The 22,020-nt window shown below is 38.7% G+C and overlaps 4 protein-coding genes across 7 annotated transcripts; 3 read left to right on the plus strand and 1 right to left on the minus strand.

Annotated features, from left to right (window-relative positions):
• Positions 1–5,846: 5,846 nt before the first annotated feature.
• LOC138927549 (C-type lectin 37Da-like) lies at positions 5,847–6,580 on the plus strand. Its single transcript, XM_070282813.1, has 2 exons — positions 5,847–6,052; positions 6,111–6,580. Exons 1-2 carry the CDS (start codon positions 5,965–5,967, stop codon positions 6,578–6,580), a joined length of 558 nt encoding a protein of 185 aa, XP_070138914.1. The 5' UTR covers positions 5,847–5,964.
• A 3,430-nt stretch (positions 6,581–10,010) lies between these two features.
• Positions 10,011–11,802, plus strand: LOC108126849 (RtcB RNA ligase). Its single transcript, XM_017243590.3, has 2 exons — positions 10,011–11,441; positions 11,502–11,802. The coding sequence occupies exons 1-2, from the start codon at positions 10,149–10,151 to the stop codon at positions 11,727–11,729; spliced, it is 1,521 nt and encodes a 506-aa protein (XP_017099079.2). The 5' UTR covers positions 10,011–10,148; the 3' UTR covers positions 11,730–11,802.
• Positions 11,803–11,933: 131 nt separating this feature from the next.
• Positions 11,934–14,955, plus strand: LOC108126852 (RAS oncogene family member Rab9). Its single transcript, XM_017243596.3, has 3 exons — positions 11,934–12,429; positions 13,968–14,162; positions 14,220–14,955. Exons 1-3 carry the CDS (start codon positions 12,238–12,240, stop codon positions 14,592–14,594), a joined length of 762 nt encoding a protein of 253 aa, XP_017099085.2. The 5' UTR covers positions 11,934–12,237; the 3' UTR covers positions 14,595–14,955.
• Positions 14,956–15,429: 474 nt separating this feature from the next.
• On the minus strand, positions 15,430–21,249 carry LOC138925491 (alpha-tocopherol transfer protein-like). 4 transcript variants are annotated; one of them, XM_070282809.1, is made up of 5 exons: positions 21,142–21,249; positions 17,132–17,311; positions 16,489–16,583; positions 16,280–16,433; positions 15,430–16,207 (listed from the first exon to the last, which is right to left on the minus strand). In XM_070282809.1, the coding sequence occupies exons 2-5, from the start codon at positions 17,298–17,300 to the stop codon at positions 15,720–15,722; spliced, it is 906 nt and encodes a 301-aa protein (XP_070138910.1). In that variant the 5' UTR covers positions 17,301–17,311; positions 21,142–21,249; the 3' UTR covers positions 15,430–15,719. The 4 variants fall into 4 exon arrangements, with proteins under 4 accessions (XP_070138910.1, XP_070138908.1, XP_070138911.1 ...); XM_070282807.1 differs by lacking the exon at positions 21,142–21,249 and adding an exon at positions 20,523–20,802; XM_070282810.1 differs by lacking the exon at positions 21,142–21,249 and adding an exon at positions 18,621–18,635.
• Between the last annotated feature and the right edge of the window lie 771 nt (positions 21,250–22,020).

Raw genomic sequence — 22,020 nt, forward strand, 5'->3', positions numbered from 1 at the left:
GTTATAGAGGTTTTATTCTGCTATACCAGAGGCTTCCTTCAGTGCCTTGTTTTAGGGCTCCCAAGAGTATGCAACAAAATTGTATTTTACGAATCGTGGATTCTAAGAAAACATCCTGTTCCTTATTGTTATATCTGCTAATTGTGTAATCAATTGATTACACAATAATTATTTAATTTAAACAACCTTGTAAATGAAAATATAAACATATATGATTGTCTAAATATTGTTTTTGTTGAAATGTTTTTGTAAAATCAAAACTTAACTTTAGCACAAGTCAACAACTTTAGAATGACAAACTTGGCTGCCCATTCAGCCATAAAAAATTCATTGAAATTCAATGAAATGTGGCAATTTGCCAGCCGACTTGTCAGACTGGCTGTAATGCACACAAATTAATTATTTGCAAGAAAGCAAAACAATAGCAAGCCCATGGTAATCACATCAAGCTCAACAGGAAGACGATGGAATAGGAAACGGAAGTAGTTCCTACCCTATATATGCATGTAGGAGTATAGAGGAATGTGTTAAAATCTCTAAAGATTAAATTGGTTTTACAGCCAGCGACAGACAAGTTTGATGATGATGAAGGTAGAGAGGAGGTGGCGCAACAAGGTAAATTTTCACAGGTTCTAAGTAATTTACAGTGGATAATAATGTGACGGTTTATAATGAAAATGAGATATTATCTACAGATAAGTTTTAATTAATGTTAATAATAATAAATTAATAATAATAATAATAATAATTAATAATAAAATAAAAAAAAAGGTCCTTAAACAAGTTTTCTGTTTCGGGTTTTGTTTTTTTGTTTTATGACAAATATTTTTATTTCAAAAGTATTTTAAAAAAGTGATTTAAATAGTAAAAGTATTTAAAAAACATAACAAAGTCGAAAATAAATCCACAGTGCCACGATAGTTCAATAAAGAATTTCCCTCTAAGCCCCGAAACTCCCTGTCCCCCCAAAAAACGCAACGAAGCATGCCAAAATTTGGCTAATACGGAATGCAGGCTAAGAAATTCAAAGTGCATAGATTAAAGCGCAATGAAATCGGGCAAGGGCAATGGGAAAGAGCCGGCAAGAAACTAGGGGGAGGTGGGTTACCTTTTTGTCCCCCCACCCTGCAGCCCAAGCCCACTTCTGCCACTTGGACCTGCCACCACAGGCCCCCCTGACCCCAGAAACCTTCACCATTCGCTTCACCTCTGGCAAGGCGAAAGCAAACTTAATGCAATCAAACTTAATGCAGCGCAACGGCTGCCAGACGATGGGGCAGGAAGGGAGTAGTTTCAGACGCCGAGGCAAAGTGAATCCTTTGGGTATACCTGCGGTGAATTTTTAAGCAATTTACATAATAATTATCGAGCCAGAGCTGCAAGTCGAAGAAGCCCAGGGAGAGCCAAGCCGAAAAGGAATCCACCCCACAATTATCGAACAAAACTTTCGGCCCAGCTAGGACTAGGCTTTGTCTTGCCATAAATTGAAATTGAATATTCAATAACTTAAGAAGAAAACAGAAAACACCTAGAAAATACTCAAGCTGTCATAAGGCTTTCTTCAACAATAGGGAAGTTTCTATAATCAAACGATAAGCATAATTAAAAGTAAAAATCTACACGGTTATGTTAACTAACGTACGTATTTTAAGATTATAAATTTATACTATTTTTAAATTAGGCTGAAAACCATAAAAACTCAAGCCCATAACTGCCAGTTTTATAAATTCTTTGAATCAAAGATGTAATTTTCTATTATCCTTACAGAAATATCTTCTTTACAGAAAATATCCTTACAGAAAAATACATATCCCACATAAAATGTAGCCATTTGTTAACTTCCAAACAATACGAACATACTGCTGCAAAAAAACTACCAACTTCTAGAAAAGAAATAAAACTTTAAGTCAATCAGGAAAAAGAGTTTTGAAAAGCGTTTGCAACAAATCCGAGCGCCAAGAAGGATTTTCAAAAATATTTGACATTTACATTGCGCACAGCACGCGAAAAAGGACACTGATGATGTCTGGGAATGCAAGGACAAAGAACGGGGAAGAACGGGGAAAAAAGTAAAGAAAAAGGTAAAGGAAGGGAGGGCGCTTGTTTAACTTAAAATGCTTTGCTCTGGCAGCGGCGTTGGTGCTGGCACTGGAGAGATGGCGAAACAAAAGCCAAACAACTGCAACTTTGCTCAATGCGCTTCCGTTTCCGCTACCCACTTGAAGCATCCGTGCCGCACCACCCACCGCATCCCACACAGCATCCATACCCCGAATCCAAGTCTTTGGCGAAACTCCTTGGTTCTGCCCAAAGTTTGGCATTGTTGTCTTTGGCTGTTGCTTGTGGCAATCACTTTCATTCGTTTTCCCCCAGTTTTCCAACCAGTTTTCCGCCCACTTTTCTGCCCAGCCCCTTCGGAAAACCGCCAAACACTTCCGTTTATCACCCCTCCTGCTCGCTCACCTTATACTCCTTCACGCCCTTTGTAACAAAGTTTATGTACAAAAATTAAGTTTCTTTTGGCTTGGAAAATGCATTTTCCAACGTCAGCTTGATTTACCCCATGGAATTGCATACGTTTTTTGATTGAGCAATTAGGGCAACGAGCAGAAAGGGGCTGCTGGGATGGCAGGGGTATTGTTGATTGCTTTTCAAATTTCATTTAAAGTGTCAGGCACACCCGACTATATATTCCATTTTCATAATTTGACAGGCTTTTGCGGGACAGTTTTCGGCTTTGGATTTCAATTGTGGCAGCTTCCCGAATACGAGTGGCAGTCGCAGGTGAGGCACACAAGGCACGTTGGGAAATGTGGTGCTGCCAAGTGGTTTTACGTGTGTTTCACAGGCTTACTGACCCACCCACCTGATGAATGGACCTGGCAGTGGCTGACATTGCACTGACCACAGAAATGATTAGTGGTTGCCATGATTTTTGTTCGCATGATGGCTGAAACCAGTTATGGTCTGAAATTATAGCAATGCAAACATATTTTTGGATGAGATTAAAAGGCGTGTTTGGAATTCCATACTATTTTTGATATTTTTATGGAATTTGTGCTATGAGTTTTAAATGGTGACTTTTTCTCGACTCTTAGTTTCGAATATTTGTTTTAAATGCTTTATTTAATATCTTAAAAAATACTTTTATTTCAACTAAGAATTTTAAATAAGAGTCTATCCTTGAAAAGGTGACGTGACAGCTCGGATCCTGTCTCAGTTGCATTTTCGATAAGTTAATTGTGGAATTCTCTTGTCAAGCAATGACATTAAAAGCCAAACGCTTAATTGCAAGTGCCAATCGGCAGCAGACTCCTCCTACCACTTCTCAGACTTCAGGCCCTTCTTTTTAGCCATTTCCACAACAATTTCGCCACTTTGGCTTATCACACGTTGGCGTTTTCCTGGCCCCTTTGCGAGAATGCTAACCGCAGTAAGGGAAAAAGAGAAAAACCACAAAGGGGGGGAGATAGAAAGGGGATTAAACCAAAAAAAAAAGCAAGTAAGCTATTTTACTCGTTAACTGCTAATTCAGTGGAGAAAGTACAGTAAAGCCAAGCCAAGATAATAAGTTTTAGCCAATGTTTTAACTTATAAGTATTCAAAGCAAAAAGGTTTTATTAATTGTATAAATATCCATGACTTATTTTGATTTTTATGTACTCAGCCAATTACCACTGTACTATTCCAGTTTCCAATTCAAGTAGGAGTTTGTGTAGAGCTGCAAACGTGCCAGAATGCAGCTAATAACAAAGCGCCAATGCCGACACAACACATTTGCACATCAAATTAGATTTAATTTCGCAAAAAAACAACAAAAAATTTCTCTTTTTAGCACGAAACCGAAAAGAAGGCAAATGGCTAAATGGAAAACTCAACACACACGACACAATGTCGGCACGCAAAGACTACAAAACCCAAGAAAAAATGTGACAACCAACAGACAAAAAGTCGTAAAGATGCCAAAAACATACTCGAAATGGAGTCACGTGTCCCCTACGTTGAAATTACTCCACTGGGAGTACACTCACATATGCACACAAATGCAAGGAATGCCTTCTATAGGAGTCTTTGGAGAGTAGTTTTCTTTTCCTGGGATCCTACACATGTCTATAGAATGGTCGAACCATTATTTATTGCTCGCCAATGCACTAAGCTTAAATTTAAATTCTTGGCGCCTTGTCGATATTTACCAACACTTAAATGTTAGCTAACAGTGTTTATTTTAACAGACATATGTTAGGTAATTTATTTGTTGTAGAGTTAAACATTTTCTTAAAACAACTAAAAAGCTAATAACTTACCACTTTTAAAGTATAATATGATGTTTTTTAAATTATAAAAGGTCTTTTCTCTTTTAAAGTCTCCTAAAATGGCCATTCTTTACCAGGTCTTTATTCAAATTCCATTGTAGACAAGGTAATTCCACTTCCGTTTAATTGACTGCCATTCCCAACTAAAAGAGATTTCCATAGCCTCGTTTTGCCTTTTCTTATATGCATTTTCTTGTGGGTATTAAATGAAAATCATTAGTGTTCATTTCTGGCATTTGGTGTGGGTGGTCACCGCTTTTTTGAATTGCAAATGTGGACTATTTCAGTGCATTCCCCACATGTAGTAGGGCAAGACTTTTCTAGACCTTGAACGGATGCCTTGGAAAGTCTTGGTCCTGCTGATTGCGCAAGGATATTATGGTAATTAAAAATCAACCATAAGATTAGAAGGAACGTTTTTTTTTGGCATTCATAAAAATTGAACATGCACAATGGTGTAAGTACAAAGAATAAATAGGGTAGCTTTCTAATTACCTAAAAATGTTAGTCAATGTTGCAGCTGTGGTTAATGATGATCAAGGCTTAGTAAGTAAATTATCTTTTGGGAATTCAGACACAAAGCTAGGTTCATCTATAAACAAAGAAAATAAAATTATCTACAGTAATTTAAAAAATTAACCAAAATAAGTCTTAAGTTCTACCTAAAAGGGATAGGCAGTTTAATTGATTTTCTATTTTGGGTATAAAAGCAGCCACAAATTCGGAAAATCTTCACAAACCAAGTCCAAATGCTGCGGAAACTATTTCGATTCCTTTTAGCCCTAATCAGTTTTAAACTGGGCTCAACATATGACAAATTTGCAACCGAATTTAAGAATGGTTTGTTATAATCAAAATAAAATTAATACCTGATAAAAAAAATTATACAATGTATTTGCAGGAAACCCAAACGATATTCCAATCAACACGAGTCCTTTTGTCAGGATCGGTAATGGATACTATTTCATTAGCACTCAGACAGCCAACTGGTTTATGGCCTATGAAATCTGCCGAAAACTGGGATCCGAACTGGTGACATTTGAGACCCCAGAGGAGCACTGTGATATTCAGGCCCATTTGCAAAAAAAAGTATTAAAAGGAAACACCGTAATGTACTGGACATCAGGCAACGATCTGGGTAAGAGCGGGGTCCACAATTGGTTCTCCAATGCCAAGCCCATAAAAATTAAAGGATGGGCTCAAGGACAACCCGACAATTACCAAAACAAAGAACGATGTGTCTATATGTCATCCAAAGATCAATATTTTATGAGCGATGGTCGATGTGAATATTACAAGAGATATATCTGCGAGGCTCCTAAGCAAGAAACAATTTCAATCGTTGTATGGAAATAATAGAAAAGTTTGTATTTATTAATGTATGTAAAGTATACATATTCTATACCAAAATAAAAAAAATCTGCGTGATTAAGAAAGAACCCAATTAAACTCAATTTCTAACAAGTAATCACCTTTCACTTAACATGAAATAATTCCCTGATAATTGCTATCAAAAGAACCATTTTATCTATTAATTTTGGGCGCTAATTTTTGCGAACAAACATTCATTGCAAAATTATCAAGAATTTCTGATAAAAAATGGGTATAAATAAGTTTCCACATCTTCGACTGTTAGTCAGAAAATCGTAAAATGTTGAAGATATTCGTTAAACTCCTGCTCTTTTTGTTTAGTTTTGAACTAATCTGGGGACATAAATATGCAGCAGAAATAATAACCGGTAAATGAAATTATTTAAACAAATTTTAAAAATTTTTAAAATATATTTATATTTTTAGGAAATCCCAATCAAGTTCCAATTGACTTGAGCCCGTTTGTTAAGATTCGAGATGGTTTCTATTTCTTTGGAGCGGAACAAGTAAACTGGTATGTGGCCTATGAAAAATGCCGTAAAATGGAAGCCGATCTGGTGACCTTCGAGACTCCTGAGGAATTCGATGCCATTGCCGCCTATTTGAAGTCCAAAGGAGTAAGATCCGAACACTGGACATCGGGTAATGATTTGGGAAAAACAGGAACCCACAATTGGTTCACCAATGCCCAGCCGATCAATATCAATCGGTGGGCTCCCAAGCAACCGGATAATGCTGGAGGAAAAGAACATTGTATACATTTAGGGTATATATATGAGAGTTCTACGGAAATTCAGCTGAACGATCGTCCTTGCAGTGGCCATGACAAGAGCTTGTTTAAATATATCTGCGAAGCTGAAAAGCCAGAAACAATAACTTTTGTTGTCTGGAAATAAGAAATTGTACGATTTTTAATAGCTTCTAAAATCTATTAAAATTATTATTCTAAACATGCTGTCTATTTTAATAAAAAATATTTAAAAACAATAAAGAAAGCTAACTTCAGGTGGACTATCTTCAAAAACACGAAAAAAGGGTTATTTCCGATAATTCATTTATATGGCAGTCTCCTCTATGGCTCACAGTGATAGTTATATCTTCACCAATCCTGATCCGATTCTCAAGCGGGGTACCTTAAACGATTTCTGGATTGATTCTTTATCATTCTGCATCAAAATCCTGAGACAAAATATTTTTCAGATTTCTTGTCCATTTTTCATGATGGATCCCTTGAAAATGGGGTTTTCCCCTATATGGCCCACAGGGATGGCTATATCTTCCCCAATCCTGATCCGATTCTCAAGCGGAGTACCTTAAACGATTTCTGGATCGATTCTCCACCATTCTGCATCAAAATCCTGAGACAAAATATTTTTCAAATTTTTTGTCCATTTTTCATGATGGATCCCTTGAAAATGGGGTTTTCCCCTACATGGCCCACAGGGATGGCTATATCTTCACCAATCCTGATCCGATTCTCAAGCGGGGTACCTTAAACGATTTCTGGATTGATTCTTTATCATTCTGCATCAAAATCCTGAGACAAAATATTTTTCAGATTTCTTGTCCATTTTTCATGATGGATCCCTTGAAAATGGGGTTTTCCCCTATATGGCCCACAGGGATGGCTATATCTTCCCCAATCCTGATCCGATTCTCAAGCGGAGTACCTCAAACGATTTCTGAATCGATTCTCCACCATTCTGCATCAAAATCCTGAGACAAAATATTTTTTAAATTTTTTGTCCATTTTCCATGCTGGGATGCTTTGAAAATGGGGTTTTCCCCTACATGGCCCACAGGGATGGCTATATCTTCACCAATCCTGATCCGATTCTCAAGCGGAGTACCTTAAACGATTTCTGGATCGATTCTCTACCATTCTGCATCAAAATCCTGAAACAAAATATTTTTTAGATTTTTTGTACATTTTTCCTGCTGGGATGCCTTAAAAATGGGGTTTTCCCCTACATGGCCCACAGGGATGGCTATATCTTCCCCAATCCTGATCCGATTCTTAAGCGGAGTACCTTAAACGATTTCTGGATCGATTCTCTACCATTCTGCATCAAAATCCTGAAACAAAATATTTTTTAGATTTTTTGTCCATTTTCCATGATGGGATCCCTTGAAAATCTGGTTTTCCCCATATGGCCCTCAGGGATGGCTATATCTTCCCCAATCCTGATCCGATTCTCAAGCGGAGTACCTCAAACGATTTCTGAATCGATTCTCCACCATTCTGCATCAAAATCCTGAGACAAAATATTTTTTAAATTTTTTGTCCATTTTCCATGCTGGGATGCCTTGAAAATGGGGTTTTCCCCTACATGGCCCACAGGGATGGCTATATCTTCCCCAATCCTGATCCAATTCTCTAGCGGAGTACCTTAAACGATTTCTGGATCGATTCTCTACCATTCTGCATCAAAATCCTGAAACAAAATATTTTTTAGATTTTTTGTACATTTTTCCTGCTGGGATGCCTTAAAAATGGGGTTTTCCCCTATATGGCCCACAGGGATGGCTATATCTTCCCCAATCCTGATCCGATTCTCAAGCGGAGTACCTCAAACGAGGTACTCCGCTGCATCAAAATCCTGAGACAAAATATTTTTTAAATTTTTTGTCCATTTTCCATGCTGGGATGCCTTGAAAATGGGGTTTTCCCCTACATGGCCCACAGGGATGGCTATATCTTCCCCAATCCTGATCCAATTCTCTAGCGGAGTACCTCAAACGATTTCTGAATCGATTCTCCACCATTCTGCATCAAAATCCTGAGACAAAATATTTTTTAAATTTTTTGTCCATTTTCCATGCTGGGATGCCTTGAAAATGGGGTTTTCCCCTATATGGCCCACAGGGATGGCTATATCTTCCCCAATCCTGATCCGATTCTCAAGCGGAGTACCTTAAACGATTTCTGGATCGATTCTCCACCATTCTGCATCAAAATCCTGAGACAAAATATTTTTCAGATTTTTTGTCCATTTTTCATGATGGATCCCTTGAAAATGGGGTTTTCCCCTATATGGCCCACAGGGATGGCTATATCTTCCCCAATCCTGATCCGATTCTCAAGCGGAGTACCTCAAACGATTTCTGAATCGATTCTCCACCATTCTGCATCAAAATCCTGAGACAAAATATTTTTTAAATTTTTTGTCCATTTTCCATGCTGGGATGCCTTGAAAATGGGGTTTTCCCCTACATGGCCCACAGGGATGGCTATATCTTCCCCAATCCTGATCCAATTCTCTAGCGGAGTACCTTAAACGATTTCTGGATCGATTCTCTACCATTCTGCATCAAAATCCTGAAACAAAATATTTTTTAGATTTTTTGTACATTTTTCCTGCTGGGATGCCTTAAAAATGGGGTTTTCCCCTATATGGCCCACAGGGATGGCTATATCTTCCCCAATCCTGATCCGATTCTCAAGCGGAGTACCTCAAACGATTTCTGAATCGATTCTCCACCATTCTGCATCAAAATCCTGAGACAAAATATTTTTTAAATTTTTTGTCCATTTTCCATGCTGGGATGCTTTGAAAATGGGGTTTTCCCCTACATGGCCCACAGGGATGGCTATATCTTCACCAATCCTGATCCGATTCTCAAGCGGAGTACCTTAAACGATTTCTGGATCGATTCTCTACCATTCTGCATCAAAATCCTGAAACAAAATATTTTTTAGATTTTTTGTACATTTTTCCTGCTGGGATGCCTTAAAAATGGGGTTTTCCCCTACATGGCCCACAGGGATGGCGATATCTTCCCCAATTTTCATCCGATTCTTAAGCGGAGTACCTCAAACGATTTCTGAATCGATTCTCCACCATTTTGCATCAAAATCCTGAGACAAAATATTTTTCAGATTTCTTGCCCATTTTTCATGATGGGATCCCTTGAAAATCTGGTTTTCCCCATATGGCCCTCAGGGATGGCTATATCTTCCCCAATCCTGATCCGATTCTCAAGCGGAGTACCTCAAACGATTTCTGAATCGATTCTCCACCATTCTGCATCAAAATCCTGAGACAAAATATTTTTTAAATTTTTTGTCCATTTTCCATGCTGGGATGCCTTGAAAATGGGGTTTTCCCCTACATGGCCCACAGGGATGGCTATATCTTCCCCAATCCTGATCCAATTCTCTAGCGGAGTACCTTAAACGATTTCTGTATCGATTCTCCATCATTCTGCATCAAAATCCTGAGAGAAAATATTTTTTAAATTTTTTTTTAAATTTTAATTTGTTCAAATTAAAGTATGACCGTTTGAAATGTATGTAGCAAAGACACAAACCGTTTCAAATACGACAAATATCGATATAATTATATTTTCAACAACCCTAATTTCATGCCGGCATGCAACAAACCATATTTCATCGCGAAATAAATACTTATAAATAGCAGCTGACTAGATTAATCAGAAAAAGTAATTCCCCAAAGCTGTGCGATGGTGGTGCGTCCCTATAACGATGAGCTGAAGTACCTGGAGAAGATCAGCGACCACTGCTGGCGCATCAAGAAGGGCTTCCAGCCGAACATGAATGTGGAAGGATGTTTCTACGTGAATAGCCGACTGGAGCGCCTGATGCTGGAAGAGCTAAAGAACTCGTGTCGCCCAGGAGCAGTCGGTGGCTTTCTCCCCGGCGTCAAGCAAATAGCCAATGTGGCCGCCTTGCCCGGCATAGTGGGACGCTCCATAGGTCTCCCGGACATCCATTCTGGCTATGGATTCGCCATCGGGAACATGGCAGCCTTTGACATGAATGACCCCCTGTCCGTGGTTAGCCCCGGTGGCGTGGGCTTCGACATCAACTGCGGTGTTCGTCTGCTCCGCACCAACCTTTATGAGCGGGATGTGCAGCCGGTAAAGGAGCAGCTGGCCCAGTCGCTGTTCGATCACATTCCCGTGGGTGTGGGCTCGAAGGGCATCATACCGATGAATGCTCGTGATCTGGAGGAGGCCCTGGAAATGGGCATGGACTGGTCGCTACGCGAGGGTTACGTCTGGGCAGAGGACAAGGAGCACTGCGAAGAATATGGACGAATGTTGAACGCCGATCCTGCTAAGGTTAGCATGCGGGCCAAGAAACGAGGACTTCCCCAGTTGGGAACGTTGGGAGCGGGTAATCACTATGCGGAAATTCAGGTGGTGGACGAGATCTACGATAAGTGGAGCGCCTCGAAGATGGGCATTGAGGAAAAGGGCCAGGTGGTGGTGATGATTCACTCGGGCAGCCGTGGCTTCGGCCATCAGGTGGCCACTGATGCCCTGGTGCAAATGGAGAAGGCCATGAAACGGGACAAGATTGAAACGAATGACCGACAGCTGGCCTGCGCTCGTATCAACTCCGTGGAGGGTCAGGACTACCTCAAGGCCATGGCGGCGGCGGCCAACTTTGCTTGGGTCAACCGCAGCTCCATGACCTTCCTTACGCGGCAGGCCTTCGCGAAAATGTTCAACACCACTCCGGATGATCTCGACATGCACGTAATCTACGACGTTTCACATAACATTGCCAAGGTGGAGAACCACATCGTCGATGGAAAGGAGCGCAAGTTGCTGGTCCACCGTAAAGGCTCCACTCGCGCCTTTCCCCCACATCACCCACTTATCCCTGTGGACTACCAGCTCACGGGACAGCCAGTCCTAGTGGGCGGAACCATGGGCACCTGCAGTTATGTCCTCACTGGTACAGAGCAGGGTATGCAGGAAACTTTCGGCAGCACCTGCCATGGAGCGGTGAGTTCTTTGAAAAAAGCTGTATATTATATATTTCTAATATAATCTTTCTATCCATAGGGTCGTGCTCTGTCCCGTGCCAAATCTCGCCGAAATATCGACTACAAAGAGGTGCTCGATAAGCTGGACCAGATCGGTATTGCCATTCGCGTGGCCTCACCCAAGTTAGTCATGGAGGAGGCCCCCGAGTCGTACAAGGACGTGACCGATGTGGTGGACACCTGCCATGCGGCGGGCATTAGCAAAAAGTGCATAAAAATGCGACCCATTGCGGTCATCAAGGGCTGAGATTATTATAATTTATTTATAAACGATTGAATCAAGGAAGATATAAAAATATTTTATACATTTATAATAGTAATCCATGTTATTTTTGAATTTGCCCGCCAAGCGGCTAACAGAGCTTTGGGAAATCCAAAAAGAAGACAAGCTAACAGCTCTGTTCGGCGCCACTACCACTTGTTATCCAACGAGCTGCCCCTGTTAGTTGTCAGCTGACTGCTCATCCAATTGGACCTGAACGGCGGCGCGGATTTCGGTTACGCTCATAGTTTTTTTTTAATTTCAAATTTATTCATACAAAAACCACTAATTGCTCCTTTTGTAAAGTGCCCGGCTATAGTACATAATGTAATTAAACAAAAGTGCATTACACTAAATTGTAAAGTCGTGGGTGAAATTAAGCCAATAATCGAAAAGTAGTTTCTAGTTGCGCAGTTGAGAAACTGCTGAAGAAATCGACACACTGTTGCCGGGCTTAATTGTTGGAATATTGTTTATTTAACAAACACACATCATGACAAATATGCGCCCACCGCAGAGATCCAAACTGCTGAAGGTCGTCATACTGGGTGACGGCGGGGTGGGAAAGTCGGCCCTCCTCAATCGTTTCGTTTCCAATCGTTACGAGGAAAACAATTTCCACACCATCGGGGTTGAGTTTATGAACAAGGATATAGAGGTCGATGGAGAGCGTTACACATTGCAGGTAATACTTCATTATTTATTTTATGTTTCTTTAGAAAACTTAAGAGTTGGTCAAGATAGGAGACTAGCCAAGCGTGTTTCCTTTACGTGCCGTGTCTACAACTTCCCCTCTGTATCCAATTATTTCCCCTTCAATAAGATCACATCCACCGGCAATTTCTTGATGTCGAAACACTTCAAATGTGAACAACGATTGAGCTTTGTTTTTACTTTTCTACAATTCGTAGTACAGTGGTTATTGGAGCATTACAAAATAGCATAAATAAACTATTAAATTTCTATCTACCTAAGACTTAAAATTACTGACTATTAGACTCAAAACAATCTATATTTTAGGAACTCTTTTGAAAACAATTCTTGGTATAATCCCTTATAAACTATCTACACCACTGTACCTATATATTTATGATTCTATCTCTTCCATCTGCCCCATGCCCACACATATACAGTACATAGCAAATTTCTACTCAATTAACGTACAGTTGAGCTTTTGCGAAAAAAACAAAAAACTACAACAAACAAAATTATAAATAATGACACTTTGTGGACTCGAAAACAAAGCCTCAACTTTGTTTCATCCGCCGCCACAGTTTCTGGTCTCAATCTCATCTGAATTCTTAATTCTTTATTATTCCTGCTGATGCCAGGCTGTCTTGGCGGATTATTCGAAAATCAAAACAAAATATTTTTCACAGTCGACCAAGCTTGGAAAACTAATGAATATGCAGGAGCGTTTTGAATGAGTAAGCAAAGTGAGTGCATCCAAGGTGGCAGCAAATCGGTATAATGATTCTAATTGAAGCAATCGATGTTACCTATAGAAAGTGTAAAGAATGCGGCTTTGTTGATGACTAATTCTCAGAGTATTTCGCATAATTTGAAGTCCCCCATACCGGCAGATTACCATCATTCCCCACAGTCGAGAGACAAAAAGACATAATCACTTTTCACGGTTGGCTTGTTGGGAGAAGAACTCGCGAAATAGGGAATCTCCCCGTGTCGGGGATATACACACAAATATAATATATTTTCGTACATATGTAAATAAAATACCCCCAACTTGTGGTGTATAGTTTTTCATGTTGCCATGGAAGCACCCACATTTTAAACAAATCAAATTATAAATGTAGTTCTAGGTTATAATATATCCTCTCTGTAAGCTTTGATTTCTATTAGGATTTAAACAAAATACCTAAAAAATAATCATAGCTCTTAAAGCCCTATTTCTTTCTAGGTCTCTAGTTTACTTTAAACATTTTTCTGTTTGACTTATTTGCTTATCGGCCACACATTGTTATCAGTTATAGTCACTGACTACCCTCTAGACTAAATATTTACTTTAAGCTCAAAAATGTGTGCCGTGATCTAGATGAATCAGGTTCCCCTCTTTTTTTTTTTGTAGCCCACCATTTTTCTCACTTTTAACAAAAGTTTTGATTCGCTTTAGCGGCAAATTCAAATTCAAATATATTGCTAATTGAATTAGCCATTCAATTAAACTTAATTGCATTTGTTTTATTGAATTTTTCTTTGAAATAGATATGGGATACGGCAGGCCAGGAACGATTCAGAGCCCTGCGAACACCGTTCTACCGGGGATCAGATATCTGCCTGCTTTGCTATGCCCTCGATGACCGAGACAGCTTGAGAGGATTGGATCTGTGGCGGAAGGAATTCCTCATGTATGCCGACGTGGACGCTGACAAGTTTCCATTTATTGTGGTGGGAAATAAGGTAAGGTATACAGATAATTTATTATACAAATATTAAATAATATATGTAACTCTGCAGAACGACCTTCCTCTGGCAAAGCGACAGGTCAACTACGAGGGGGTCCAGCAGTGGTGCGCCGAGCAGAAGATTGCCTCCCACATCGAGACCTCGTCCAAGGCCGCCAACAACGTGACAGAGGCCTTCACCCTTGGCCTCCGCCAATGGCGGCACATGGAGTGCGTGGCGGAGTCAGAGCTCCGACAGCAGGGCGACACTATCGACCTTACCCGCCCCATTCGCCTCGCCCAGCGCCGCATCTGTTGCACGGGGGGTGGCGAGACCGCGGACACCAATGCGGATGTGGATGACGCCGCCATGCGCAGCCCGGGAAAGAAAATGTTCGGACAGAAACGCAATAATGCAAAGGCGCCAAAGACCAATTATCGTCTATGAGCAGACTGACGGGAGTTGTCCGGGAATTTACGCTTAATTTAACCACTTGCCGGGGCCTGGCCTCCAGGATGACCTTTTCAATGCATTCCAGACTCGAGAGGCGTTCCAGACCAAAATCTAAACAATCGATGTGGTTAACATTTAAATCTATACCGAAGATATATATTCTAATGTTAGAGGAACGATTTTTGTAAAGATAAAAATTGGACCTGAATGAAATTTTTCTTATACTGTACAACATAGCTTTAAGACACTTTTTGTTTGCAAAGCAACGAAAAAAATAATATTATTTTGTTATATGAAATAAAAGCTAGCTTTTGATATGAAATAATCAAATGAAATAGCAAAGATGTTAATGAAAGACATTAGTTTTACTATAAAGGGAAAATTAGTTGAAACTAAGAGTACCTTGTTAAGAAATTTAGTCATTTTTGGAGATTCATTTTTGAAGAATTTTAATGAAAAACAGTTGTAAGCTTTGCTAGAATCAATTATTTACCAATAATGGTCAATATTAATTCTTAAACTTTTCTTTTTGCTTTTTTAAAATAAGGCTTTTTTAAATAATACTAACAAAAAAACCCACATAAAATCTCAGTGTGCCTTTGTAGCCAAAAAGTTACTTCACGCCATTAAAAAAAGGCTTTCAAAAATATACATAAAATCACGAGCACAAATGTCTTAACAACTGTACAAGTTAAACCATGTTTAACTTTTTTTTTTATATATTATATGTACTATTGCCAAATTATATGGAAAATAAAAAGAAAGTTGAGTCAAAACTAACAATACTAACTCTTACAAACTGAAAAGAAAAAAAAACACACATCATGGATAAATTTCGTGTTTATATATTTCAACAATTTGTATAAAAGTAGAGTATGATATAAATACGCTTACCCCGGATTAACTTTAATAAGTAATAAGTATGTGTAACACTTTTGCTGGGTTCGATCGAAGCTTCGAAGGATCTATGACTACGGCAAACTCTAGGCGCTATTCTCTAACAGGACAAGCGTATAACAGATCGGGTGCTTAACAATAAAGTGCGCATGCGTGCCGCACAGATATGTTTGGTAATGGAAATTGGGGATTCCCTATCACTTGATGTCGCCGCAAGCCCTATCACTTCTTCTTGTAGCCATACGAGTTGATGGCATCGAATTCGGGATCGCATTTGAGAAGCAATTGATACCACTGGTCACTGTCGATCCGGTTGGATTCGAGGATTCCGCCATAGGCGGCCGGCAGGCACTTGGGCGACATGTGTTTGTGCAAGGACTCGCGATCGGTGCCATGGAAGATGATCCTGCTCCTCAGTTTCTCCCGCAAGAAGGGCTTGAACAGGGCGAACACCACATTGAAGATCTTCGGCTGGTTGACAATGTGGATAGCCTTTATCCTGAGGGGGACAGAGTCCTGGAGCCAGTCCACGATACGCTTGGCAAACGGCGGTGTGAACTGCCATGTCTGCTGCAGACTAAGGCCATCCATGTCGAAGATGACGACTGCTCCGCAGATCTGAGTCTCCGGCTCAAGCATGGCAGCCTCCAGGAAGATCACAGCTCCCTTGAACACCTCGTCCAGGGTGACCTGCTTGTGCTTCCAGCGCTCTAAAAAATTTAAATATACATAATTAATGCCTATTTCTTTTTTAATCTAATTAAAAATTACAAAAAACTTACTTCCAAGTTCCAGGACCAAAATGCGACGACCCAATTGATCGCGATTGGGAAAAACAGTAAGAATGTTGTGATTGAAAATGTTCATCTCACCAGATGGTTTCAGATTGTTGTACACATCCGAGTGCTTCACCTTGAAGGAGTAGTACCTTTTGATCTGTAAAAGGATCATATTAATGCCTGTTTCATAAAGATTTTATAGTAACACCTACCAAATCACGAGCACTCTCCGGGTAATACTTGCAGGGACGCAGGAATCGGATCAGCCATTCCTCGTTATCCTTTGGATAATGCAAATCAGTCTCCGCTAAAAATAGAGTTTAAAAAAAAATAAAAATACGTCAATACGGAACTAACAATTTACTTTTAAATTCCCTGCTATTAAACTAATCATGTTCTACAGATGCAATTACAAAGCGAATGTTATGCAGTTCAATCGTAGATACCATATAATCTTATCGAGGGCATGCCACATTTAACCTCAACCCGTGATTAGTGACACGGAATTACCACACAGCCAGATCGAATTATATATGGTTTAAAAATAGATATTCAATAAGTACTTAGCATAGACTTGGCAATGTCATTTTTAAAGATTTAAGTAGCTATATCTTTTATAAAATATTCTAAAAATAAAATGTAATTCTTTCTAATAACTTGATTAAGTTTTAATAATTATTTTTTAATTGCTTCAATAAAAAATGGAAAAGCCCTTAACTATGTGCTTGGAATTTTATTTTAATTCTTATGAATTAATTATCTATGAGAGATCTCAGATGACTAATAAAGAAATGTATTGAGTTATAAAAAATTAATCTTCTTACTAAAAATAATACTATATAGTTTATAGCTTACCCTCCAAAAGCCTTGCTAGCTCCTTGGTGGCTTCCTTTTGACGCTCTGGGGTTTCCCGCAGCTCCTTTATGGCCACCTCCTTGCCATGGGCCGTGGGCTCACCCAGCTCGAACTGGAGGATGAACTCGCCCATCTGGATCTGGGGCAGCTGATCGATATCCGACAACATCGTTGGCACTCCTGAAAGGGCAGACATTAATATTCAATTAGCAGATCAGCTTCTGTACTTTGAGCCAAAGCCCGGGCAGGTTATTATCATCTTTTTTTAACGTCCCATGTTTACATGGAACTTTGGCCAACTAAAATGCCTAAGCAATCCGACAACAATTGCCAATTAGTTGGCCATATAATGACGGCTGCTGCACTTAACAATCACTTACTCATTTTGCAATTGTTGTTGCTCCGTTCAGCTACTAAAATTATTTTTCAATTTGTTTGATCTTTAATTTTTTTTTGTTTTTTTATTATATTTGCTCAAAGCGGGTCGCGATCTTAAGTTTCAGTTTGTCTAATGATAAATTGTGCACGCTATTTATATGTAAGAGGGTAGAAAATTTAAATTTATTAATGAGGCAAGTGACTCTGAACCGGCTCAAAGGGGCAGTGAGGGGGAAACTGCATTGAATAACTATCGATCACCTGGCCAACCTTCACCTTGACATTCGCAACTTATAACGGAAGATGAACCAAAAGATTTGCCAAAATCGGAAATCACCTTTGAAGCTACCGATGATCTTGGTTTATGCAGTTCTTGCAGTGACTCCTCCATTGACAGGTGATAAATAAAAACCCCTTGAACTGAATTCTCTATCTAGACTGCGTTGACAAGTTCTACTTGAACTTAATTATAGTCTCGACTCTAGAACAAGTTTTAATTGAGAAAACCCGTCGCTCAGAAAATCAGAAATTAGCATCCAAAGTTTCCCATTCAGAAATTAGAGTTTTAAATTTTCCATCTTGTTGCGCAGTTTAAGAGCTATTAAAACTACAAAAGTTTTTAAAATTAGCAACAAAAGGTTGACATTGAAAATTTCTACAAAGTCTACCCACATGGATGGTGGTTAGATGGGCCAGGTGATATGCTAAAAAAAAATAGCCGCATATTTTTGGCATTCATAAGTGACACACACTCGACATTTATGAATTGTAAATGTTTTTGGCCAAGCAGTTGGCTGGGAAAATACAAAATATAATCAAATCGCTTAAATAGTACGCTAAAAGCACAACACCAACGGAAACTTGTTTTGTGCCGATGATGGCTAACAGTAATCCGCCAGATGGGACTGGGGTAAGCAACCAGGTAACCAGGTAACGCGACGCGTCAAAAGCCAAGATGAAACTGTTGCGGCCAAAAGCGCGCCGCGGAGATTTTATGCCAGGCCAAGAATCGAAACTGGATTTGCGATGAGAGCGTCAAAAGATTGCGAGACAAAAACATATGTGCTTTAGGTTCAGATCTGTCTGATCAGCTAATTTTCAGCAAACTTACAGTGCGTTTTTTGGTTTATTTTGAAATTATAGATCCGGATTTGAAATTCTTGTCAGCTTTTGATTTTAAAATTTAAATATATATATATTTTTTTTTTTTAGATTTCATGACAATTAAATGATGGGTAGAATTAAAATTTCGTAAAAAGATTAGGTACGTAATTTAGTTTAAGCTTAATATCAGACAAACGTTTAATCCCCAGACATTTAATATTTTTAAGAAATCTTTAAACATAAATTTCAATTATACATATTCCTCCAAACATAGCACCAAAAATTTCTTAAAAAAACCTTGTTTTTAACCGGAAAATATTCAAATCCAATAACTTGGCATCACTGATAAAATTTGAACTTGAGCATGACATTCACGTGTACGAAGCCCAGAGAGCCACCAACTGGAGGGCAGAGAGTTATCCATTCCGCTTGGAGGGAGAGCGAGCTTAAATCTGGGTGCATCATCATTGGGAAATGATGCCACTCCGAACTCCAAGCCGGTTTCAGTTTCGCTTTCAGCTTAAACATTTTCTCAGCCAACAGCGGCTGTTGGGCGAGTCGCAGTTCACCTAATTTATTCGGGTTTTCTTCGAGTGTAATTGCACAGAGCACAGGGCGTTGAAAATCCCTTGGTCGGCGGTAGTCATTTCCTACACTGACCCTGAAACTCTGTGCCATACACTTGGCTATCCGGTTTTAGAGCTGCCTCGCTCTCCGCCAATTAGTGCTTACACCTGTTCGATAAACTCACACATGGGGTTAAATAAATAGGTTATTAATTGTATTTAATTTGCTGTTAATGCTCTGTACAATGTATTTAACATTTAAATAAAGATATTGAAATATTCCCCGAAAGAATCATTCTATACTTTATCACAAACTACAAACTAAACCTAATGGAGAACTATCTCAAATAGACCGTAAAAACTTTGTAAACTTTAAGGTTTAGTGTTAAATCTAGTTAATTACTTCATATTTGGAATATATGTATAATGGTTGCTATTTTTCTAACCCCATCAGTACGTGTCGAATATTTTGTACAATTAACACTTTTGCAAGACCAGCACCCTGTCAGTTGTGGACTGATGATTTTCGACGCCCGATTTTGGCCAAATCGTTTCAAACGCACGATCGCACGTGCCCAGACTTCGGCCATTCATGGTTTACGCTTCGTTATACTCTCGTTTTCGTTTTGGCCTTTTTCACGAACGGTCTATTTTTAATTTTTAATATGATAGCTAACAAAAGCTAATGGCTACAAAAGTACGACTTTCAAGTTAAAAGCTATGGACTTTATCTGGTAAGCTTGAGGGTTTTGGGAAATTCTGGAGTTTAAGATCCATTGTAATGTCAACTTTCGCCCTTCGGTTTAAAACTGTACAAAAAAATCCCACATGAGAAACTTGTTTTTTTAAGAAATCGGACAATGGCAAGGGCAACCCCAAGGCACCAAGTACTTTGACCTTACTCTGCAAAAAAAAAACATTACATTCAAAAGTAATCATCCTATAATGAGTATGCACAATTTTTTCGAACAATAAAGAGGTGTACCTTGGTAAAGGGAAATGCCCTTTAAAAAGGATCACCAAAGGATGATATTTATATTGTGATAAATTCAGCAAGGTACCAATACATTAAATGTTAAAGAAAATCTTTAAAAATCATATTAAAGTAAACGTAAACTAATATTCTTGCCACGACTTTACTTTTACATGGAAACTTTTGAAACACACGCCCTATTGCAATATTGCATCTGTATAAGGTTGCAATATAATCAAAATTTTCATATTGGCGATAAAATTACTTAAACAAAAGCAATTGATTATAAAAGTAAATGATATTTTTGCCATGTTGTTAGTTTTTTCTCCACAAATAATTGTCTATTCAGCTAGTTTTCACTGTATCTTACCCGAGAAGGGGGCTTTGGCCCGAAAGGCGGGGGCCTCTGCCACCGCCGATTTGGGCAGGCAGTGCATGGCAGCTGCAGCGGTCAACATTGTCATGACGTTGCAAATTGAATAAACAATAAAATGCCACACAATTACACACTGAACACGCGGTTTTAACGAAAATAAATAATGCAAATGCTAATGCAAATAATTGATTTTTTTTTTGTTAAATTGTTCAAGCCAGGAGTATTGGATCGAACAACAGACATTAAATGGGTCAATGCCGATGTGCTGCTGAACTTTACATTATATTTCAGTTCTCAAACGAACAAAAAAAACCACGCGTGTAAAAAGGAATTCTCGCAAAATTGATGAGGAAAAGGTATAGCGAAAAAACACTCAATCAGTGATGAGCTTTATAATATACAGGAGGCTCTCTTTAAATGAAACACTGTTTTTTGATATATATAGTCTTGACAATATACTCTTAAAAAACTTTTTTTCAACCACTCCTTTTCAAAATATCTTGTTTATAAGTATGTGTCAAAATTTAAGAAAAATACTATCAAACATTGAATATTTAATTATTCAGATAAAGAACAAAACAAAACACGTCTTAAGGTCGAAACTAAAACTTACCGTATAATTAAAAGTCAGCTAATCCAAGAATATACCTTTTTTAAGGTATGTAGCCTTTCAGTTAGTTCTTCTGGCTCTGATCTAGTGAGCTTGAATCGCGATTATGGACTGGAAATATAAAGCCACTTGTCAATTCATTTTATACCCGCCCCTTTTAATGTGCGACGGTCAGTACATATATAACAAAGTTATCAAGAAATGTACGTCAACCAGAATAGTCGGGTTTATAAGGCCAACACGATTTAATAGGTCATTATAAGTGGTCAGAGTCGAGACCTAAAAAAAAAAAAGCATAAAACAGCACGTTGCGAATAAGCTATGGAGATTTTTAGTTTTTGGGGGTTTCTTTGCCAAAGTCAAGTTCAAAAGTCAATGGAGTTTTTCCATAAAATGTTTAACAGTTTCACATTGAAATGGGGGAATAATTTCTTCCTGTGTAAGCGACTTAATCTTTTCTATACAGCAATTAACATTATTAAATGTGATATTTAAGTAACTTCACAATCGGTCTTTAAAAGTTATCAGATTTGTTCTTTATAGCACTTTTAATTCACTTGATACTCGATTTATGGGTTTTATTTAAAAATAATATAAACACTTGATTTTTGAAATTATATTTTTTTAATAAACTTTTTATCTCATTGTTTGAGTATCTTTTCCAATAAAAAACATCGTGAAACTTTAACTTTTTGGCGCAGTGTACCACGATTAAGCTTCTGCTAGTTACCTTTTATGTAACTAAACGCGACTTGGACGTAATGAGTCTTGAACTTTTGAACGCTCCTTAGACAAGTAGTTCAAAGACTAATCGCCTCGGCGGCTGAGTAACAAACGTGTTATAAAGCTTTTCCCGCACGGGTTGTTAATACTTCGGTTATC

The sequence above is a fragment of the Drosophila bipectinata genome, unplaced genomic scaffold (assembly GCF_030179905.1).
Source record: "Drosophila bipectinata strain 14024-0381.07 unplaced genomic scaffold, DbipHiC1v2 scaffold_302, whole genome shotgun sequence".
Lineage (NCBI taxonomy): Eukaryota > Metazoa > Arthropoda > Insecta > Diptera > Drosophilidae > Drosophila > Drosophila bipectinata.